The 7,620-nt window shown below is 41.0% G+C and overlaps 2 protein-coding genes across 2 annotated transcripts; one reads left to right on the plus strand and one right to left on the minus strand.

The window, feature by feature from the left end:
- Nucleotides 1–238: 238 nt before the first annotated feature.
- LOC112295890 (uncharacterized) lies at nucleotides 239–2,162 on the plus strand. The gene has a single exon (XM_024547914.3). It carries the CDS (start codon nucleotides 608–610, stop codon nucleotides 1,937–1,939), a length of 1,332 nt encoding a protein of 443 aa, XP_024403682.1. The 5' UTR covers nucleotides 239–607; the 3' UTR covers nucleotides 1,940–2,162.
- A 239-nt stretch (nucleotides 2,163–2,401) lies between these two features.
- Nucleotides 2,402–6,431, minus strand: LOC112295889 (histone-lysine N-methyltransferase ASHR1). Its single transcript, XM_024547913.3, has 14 exons — nucleotides 6,005–6,431; nucleotides 5,744–5,892; nucleotides 5,451–5,585; nucleotides 5,292–5,346; nucleotides 5,051–5,169; nucleotides 4,808–4,896; nucleotides 4,526–4,607; nucleotides 4,159–4,263; nucleotides 3,773–3,863; nucleotides 3,554–3,673; nucleotides 3,204–3,310; nucleotides 3,047–3,116; nucleotides 2,862–2,925; nucleotides 2,402–2,768 (listed from the first exon to the last, which is right to left on the minus strand). Exons 1-14 carry the CDS (start codon nucleotides 6,120–6,122, stop codon nucleotides 2,600–2,602), a joined length of 1,473 nt encoding a protein of 490 aa, XP_024403681.1. The 5' UTR covers nucleotides 6,123–6,431; the 3' UTR covers nucleotides 2,402–2,599.
- Nucleotides 6,432–7,620: the final 1,189 nt, after the last annotated feature.

Genomic DNA, 7,620 nt, shown 5'->3' on the forward strand with positions numbered 1-7,620 from the left:
TTGCGTTAAGGAGTTGTTTTACGATTTCTCCCTGTGCAATTTGTAGGCTTAGGCGTCCCTGCTTTTGAACTGTGGATTATAGCCGAGCCTCATCCCCAAATTTCCAAATTTGACTTGTTAAGCAGTCGCGTCTAAACTCATCATTTTAATCCTCATAATCTACAGGCGAAATTGTCGAAAATGATCACGCAACACCAAAGAATCTCAATCACAGGATGATTCGGTTAGCCCTTCCAGATGATAGTAGCATAATTATTGTGAATGAGAGGACAGGAAGCACTGCAAAGTTGAGAATCCGGGAGTGGAATTCAGTTCATCTAGTGTGGAATGGAAAGAAGCGACGCGGTGATGATATCACAAGGTAACTGGATGATGAGCATCACGACAAATACGAAAGAGTTGTGGGTCCAAACTTAATCTCGGGATAGTGCATCACTTTCGACGTAAATTGGCCAGGTTGGATAGAATCCTGCACAAGGGCCATCTGCCTGCTCCCCTAGCATCACTTCCGTTGTTGATGTGAACAGCAAGCTAAGCAATCTTTCCAGTAGTAGTTTGTGAGTAGGGAGACCACTGCATTGTAGTGGGCTGAGGGAGAAGAGAGGCCATGGAATCGCAGACGGCAATGCAACTATCGTCTCTCCGCTCGTGGCCTGCGCTTCCACAGCATCAGCCAGTGGTTTTACTCTCTTGCCGCCCTACGCCCTTCCACTTCTCCGATCCTGGGTTGCGGTCCCGTCCCTCTTTCCGGCTCTCTGCGAGCTTGAACGAGGAGGACCGATGGCTTCGAGAGGAACAGCGCTGGTTGCGCGAGGAACAACGCTGGCTGCGAGAGGAAGCGCGCTGGCTTGCAGAGCGGCGACTCATGGCGGATGAATTAGACCTGCTGAAGCGTGAGTTGGAGCAGCTGCGTGCCCAAGTGCAGGAACGTCGGGAGTTTTCCACTGGTACTGCAACACTTCCCTCCGTCATCGCCAATTTGAAGCAGCTGATTCAATCATTGCCCCCGGAACCAAGACCTAATATTGAATTTATGGAGGAATTGGAGGAATTGGAGGAATTGGAGGAATTTGAATCACCTGTGTCTATCTCGGATCGTTCCAGCAGCAGCCTGAAGTATGGCTCCACAGGGAATACGTCTAGCAACTTCTCTTCCTCTCCTTCTATACCTTCGATGTCCGAGTTTTCAATTGATCTAATAAGTGAAGTAGCACCCGCCAAAGTTGCAACGGCGCAGACTGAGGTAATGCTGCGGGAGATGAGGAAAGGTGCGGAAGGAGATGAGGTAAAAGAATTGCAAGAAGCTTTGCAAGAGCTAGGGTTTTATTCAGGGGAAGAGGATATAGAATACTCTATGTTCGCAGACGGCACAGAAACGGCCGTGAAAACTTGGCAGGCGTCAATTGGTGTTAGAGAGGACGGAGTCTTGTCTCCAGAACTGTTGGCCATGCTGTTGAGTAAGACACAAACAAATGCGAAATCTTCGAAAGAAGTCCCCTCACGACAATCAGTATCAAATTCACAGAAAGCCACTGGTGCTACCTCAACAGGAAGCAACACAGGAACGAAGAGATCGTTTGCGGAGGAGAAAAGGGACATTGAAAACACTCGGGACGAGAATATTGCCTCCAATCGCAGGGTCTTTTTGCTGGGTGAGAACCGGTGGGAGGAACCGAGCAGCCTCAGGAAACCGAAGACAAATGGAGCGTCGTCAGTATCACCACGGGCAGGGCAGAAGGCTGTGCACACAGAGAAGTGCTTCTCCTGCAAGGGAGAAGGCGTAACCATGTGCAGCGAATGTGAGGGCACTGGAGAATTGAATGTGGAGGATCAGTTTCTGGACTGGGTGGAGGAAGGTGCAAAATGCCCTTACTGTGAAGGCACAGGCGCCATTGATTGCGATGTTTGCGACGGAGCCGGAACTACCCGAGTCGCATAATTTTTGTATAGCACATCCTGAGCTGCTTGGTTGCGATTCCACCTCTGTATTTCATTTCCAGTTCAGACACGTTCAGTTCATGTACTCTCAACTGGGCAATGCAGTCTACGTCCATGGGGACTTTGAAATAGGCAGCAGCTCCGTCCACAGTTTCCTCAACGTTGCAAAATTCCTTACTGTAAATGTAATGGCGTCTCTATTGCCTCGTCTTCGATTCTTCTTACACCCTGTTGCACTTACAACGCCGATTCTATGTCTGACCAAGGTGATGCTTTCTAGTAACAATTTGCCTGAACGAGTATGCAATAGCCTAAAGCATGTCACGTGTCTCGGCGCTGCTCACAGCATGATCAGATACTTCAGCCGGTGCAACCAGCGTTTCTAGGTATTTGCTACTGAAATACGTTCCAAGTGGATTCATGAATTGAGAGCCACAGCCAAACCATCAAACACAGTGACAAATGCATGGAAAAGCTACCGTTGCCATTGAGTTGGCAAAAGCCACTTAGCCAAAAGGCTGTACTCTTTGTCAAAACTCGAACAGTGCGGAATGTTCTGATCAATAAGCTTCTAAGTTGCAACTTCGAATGTTCGCAAACGTTCCACAAACGTTCCCGAGAAACATGTGCAAACTCCACAAGGAATGTTTCAACTCTATGCTCAATGTGTCTGGTTAATCAGAGAGCGTTTGTATGCAACTTCTGCTTGAGCCTCTTGCAGGGTAGAAGTGAGGCCGTGAAGAAGCTCAGATTTTGACCCATGAGTTACTTGAATGACAGTATATGCCTTCCTTAACGTATTAACTGCCTTAGCTGAGTCGCCTAGAAGCCTGCATGTACCATCAGGATATTTGTTCAGGCACGTGCATTGCTTCAAAATGCCGAAGACGTCAAACAAGACAACCCAAAATCGAGTGCCTTACCATTGGAGCTTTCCAAGAGTGAAATACTGAAGTCCTAGAAGTGGAGAGAATGGAGGATACGCTCCTGTTTCACCCACAAAAGTCCAGATTCAAATCAGTTAACTAAAACAAGATAGTCTGTGCAGATGTTACATAATAAATGCTTCTTGAATTTGTCAATATTTATGTAGAACAAGGAAACTTACGTTCATAAGCTGGAATGGTACTCTGGCAAAATTCCAACGCTGATGCCCAGTCTTCCATATCCATGCATATCTGTTCATGTTTAATTTTTCAGAAACCGTAAGAGGAAATCAGAGGGGTTGAACATTCAAAAGCTTTATTAAACAGCATACGACCAACCTTTAAAAGGGCATCATGTGTTCGTAGCAAAGGAACAGAATATGGATGCCACAACTTCCTCTGCTTAGCTTCCACCTCGCTATACAGCCTCCGCGCACTCTCAAGCTCTTTCAAATTAAGGCCTCAAAAAATATATCATCGTTTACTTTCAAAACAAATTTAAGTAAAAATTTAATACGTTCTTTCAATATAAAATTACATTTTTTATCTTTAATTTTTTTCTAAAACAAAAAGGATAATGGACAAAAAAATGTATGATCATGAGGAATTCTCCAAGTTTATAGCTAGAAATAACACGCACAAATCAGTTGTTTCAAGCGTTGAGAAAGCATTCGATCAATGAGGGATACTGCCAGCTGCATACAGATTGGATGCTTCCAATACGTCCAATTCGACTTCCTTGGCAGCAGACTTGGTCTGTTGCACTTCACGTTTTAATCCGCAAACCTCACAAATAACTTTATCGCTCCCTGTAGCCACAAATATTCAGATGATAAGGCACTAAAGAAGAAAGGATTAAAAGGCCAGAAATTGCATTGAACATCTTGGAGATTTTAGACACGATTAACCTGGATCTTCAATCAACGGTCCATTGCAATCTGAATTAACACAACCATATCCTTCAAGAAACGCATCCTCCCTGGACCCTTCACGCGTTACCTAAATTATGAATAACCACTATATTGTTACCACTTCAAAAGAGTGCTCAATTCACTTGTATCGGCAAATAACAGCGTGCAATTAAAAACACAATTAAAACAAAACCTTACCCTCATCGACAGGGATGCGATGTTAGATCAAATAAACGTGCAAGAACTATCCAATGTAGAAACTACAATACAACATAACAAAACTGGTGTACATATCACTGATTGATTACCACAAGTCCTGTGTTGATATCAGATGTAATAAAGTTCTCGCAAAGATGGAGCAAAAGGATCATCTCGATTCATACCAATCGACTACAGCGGATGCAATTACAATCAAAATAATACTGGTCCCTGAGAGCCTTTCGTCGGGTATTTGTACTGGCTGCTAATTCCACATAACTGATGGTAATCTGTCCAGCAGAAGTCGTTATGAATACCATGAGTGTCACTGGAGCAGGCAAGTAGAAAATAATCCTTCATTCTTTCAATTAAATCTAAGTCGTAAGTGCAGTTCATGGTCTGGTTCTCTTAAAACACTCTGACGTGATACAGGACTGGGCAAAATTAGCAAGGAAATCAATGCCAAAATCGTCACTCAAGACACTGCAATTGCAAAGAAGAAAATTTCAATGTATGTTGATATACGCATGCAACAAAACCATAAAACCTTACCTCAGTCCCTTCTTGAGTGTCTTCTAATGCACGAAGCGCAGCACGATTTCCATCAAAATGAAGTACCGCATTCGGAACACAGCTGGACAGGAGACAAACAACTATCCAACAATCAAAACCATTATGCAGTTCCTCGTACATCGAACCAACTTCTAGTGTAATGTACTCTGCATAACAAATGACTAAAACCCCTAAACCTTAAACCCAAGCATATATATATATAGCATGTGGTAGATTTTCGGAGGCAATCTTTACAACAAAGAATAGCCTCACTAACCGAACCTGTGATTGACAATTGATATGACAGGATAGAGCCCTGTACCCAAAGGCCTCACTTCCTCATCGCAAATTGTATGAGCATTGCAAGCGAACTGTGCCGCATACCACATGACAACTAAGTCAGAAGGAAATTAATTCTGAATATGGGCAAATAAGTGCGTTTCATTAATACGACGCGGATAACTTTTAAATTTTCAAAAAATGAAACCAGCAATTGCTCTCTTAGGGAAAAGTAGAGCCGCTTACCCTACAAATCATTTGCGTAACCTCTTTCACATTCACCTCGTCTGGAGCCATCATTTGTTGCACTATGCTAGCCATCTGCGCATACATCACTAAACGATCTTCGCTTGTCTCGGACATGTCTTCACGGTAAGTAAAGGTTTTACATTTAAACTATAAACCCTGAACCCAGATTGTTGCTTACACGGATGGAGAAATGATGCAAGCATTGTTCCGAGGCACAGAATGCAATGCAAAAGGATACGTGTGGGCAAAACCTCACAGACATCATAATTATCCACAGCTGCCTTCAACTGAACCTACTAATGGAACAGAAATGCACGGTCAGATCGAGCGGAAACATTGAACAGAAAAAAATGGATCGCGGGTCGAGAGTAGGCCAAGACAACATTGACACGCTCACCCTCTCTGCTTGTAACCTTCGCTTGATCAAAAACCGCATCACTAAACGCAAACTCGGGGTAGGACTCCGCTTCTTTTCCTTCAGAAGCCTCACTAATATAGCGCATTCGAATTTGTGAAGACCCCATCCGCTTCTCTAAGAAAACAGAAACGTCGCAGCCTTAAAGAAATTGCAAGAAATCGGAATAGGAAACATTATTTATAGAGGAAACAACAAGAATACAGCAGGATCACAGGCTAGAAGCAGAAGAAATTAAAAATTGACGGAAAGAAGGCGGGGCAATAGAGCAGCACCTGGCAATTGGCACAGCAATAGAAGACAGTCTTGCACGCGCTGCATCGCTTGAGATTGGAGGACTGGCGATAACAGCGATCGCAACGGAGGGCTTGGCTCGAATCATCCAAGGCACAAACATAGGGCTCTTGCTGAAGGATCACCTCACCTGCCACAACCACATTCAGAGAATTGCACTTGAACTAAAAATGACCAGAGCACCCGAATTCGAATGCGAGGGAAGCTCAAGGGAAAAAGGGAGCAAGAGTAGAAGCTGCTACCGCGATGAAAGGCGCGGTTGGCGATCAAGCAACGGCCCTTAGCGGGGGAGACCGAGACGGACAAGTTATGGCTATTCTGCAGATACTCCGCAAGCTCTTGGTCCGCAACAGCCGCCATGGGTGAGAAATCGCCACGCAAATCCAATTGATGCTTGAGAGACTACCAACGCAAAAACGATGGTGAGGAAGAAGGAAAAAAATTAAGCAACAAAATTGATGACAAGGGCGGCGAAAGCTCTTCAAGCTCCATCATCAATCGACTTCACGCATTTCCACTGAGCATGCAAATCCATCCTGGAAACGATGGATGCGGCGACCGGGAGGCGGCCATCGGGTACCGTAGGTCGGCCGTGACAACACTACGACGAATATGACCAAAACTAGGTCTACATTGTTGAGACCAAGCCCTAATTCTCGGAACTTGAACCAGTGAAATGCGTTCTTGTGTTTTGGCACATCCGGTTTGGTTCACAATATTTGGAAGTGTTGTGGGATCTGAATTTTGGCCAATGGTTCCTTGTTCTTTGTTTGGAAGTTTCTACTCTTTCGGAAAATTCATTTTTCTACAAAACTTTAATTATTTGATGTGAGAGTTGTTTAACAAATAAAAGTGAGGAATTAATAAACTAAAACAAGATGGATATGTCAAATTATAAGTAGGCTTGTAAATCAACATACAAATGAAGTTTAAAAAGGACATTTAAGAAAAAAAAAGTTAACAAAAAAATGTAAAAAATGTAACAATAGTTGAGAAGCTACCAAACATGTTTCTATTTGTATTTTGTTAGAAACATAAATAAATACTATTTACAATTCTTTACATATATACTATTTGCAAAGTTGGAAGTTTAAATAACTTAAAAATTAAATTTTAATATAACATTATATATATATATATATATATATATATATGTATATTTTTTTTTCTTTTAAACAAAGTATAATTTTTTAGAAAAAAATTAATAAAAAGCTCTCTAATAATAATTTTTAATCAAACTAATAAAAGTATCTTTGTTGAAAAAACTCCTAAATAAGTCTCATTTCCTAAAAAAACTATTTAAAGTCTATTAGAAATATTTTAAAAGAATTTTAAAGATTAAAAAATATTTTGAAGAAAAATGGAATTTTCATTTTTCATATATAATTATTAAATATTTAAAATACCAATCTGCAATAATATTTAAGACTTTGAACTTAATAACAATATCAGCAACTTAGATTTATAGATTTAGTTTAACTCAATGTCCTTATAAGTTCTTTTAAGCATATATTCACTATTTAAAGCCACCAAAATTAATTAAACCAAAATATAATTAAACATACTAAAACTTTAATTTTACTAAGAAAGTTATTTTTCTTTTTTGAACTATTAAATATGAAATAAATAGTTCTAGGAAAATAAATTACAATAGTTTAGAAAATAATATGTTTTTTTAATTGTCTATGTATATGCTAATGGCTATGTATGTCACTAAACTTGACTTTTGAATTTCAAAAAAAAAACATAAAATGTTACAAACTAATCAATAAGAATCTTATTGCAAAAATCCAATTGGTTTTTATGACATAAATAGTTATAAAATATTAATACCATTGGTGACAACTAGTTATTATAA

The sequence above is a fragment of the Physcomitrium patens genome, chromosome 19 (assembly GCF_059467195.1).
Source record: "Physcomitrium patens ecotype Gransden chromosome 19, ASM5946719v1, whole genome shotgun sequence".
NCBI classification, from domain to species: domain Eukaryota; kingdom Viridiplantae; phylum Streptophyta; class Bryopsida; order Funariales; family Funariaceae; genus Physcomitrium; species Physcomitrium patens.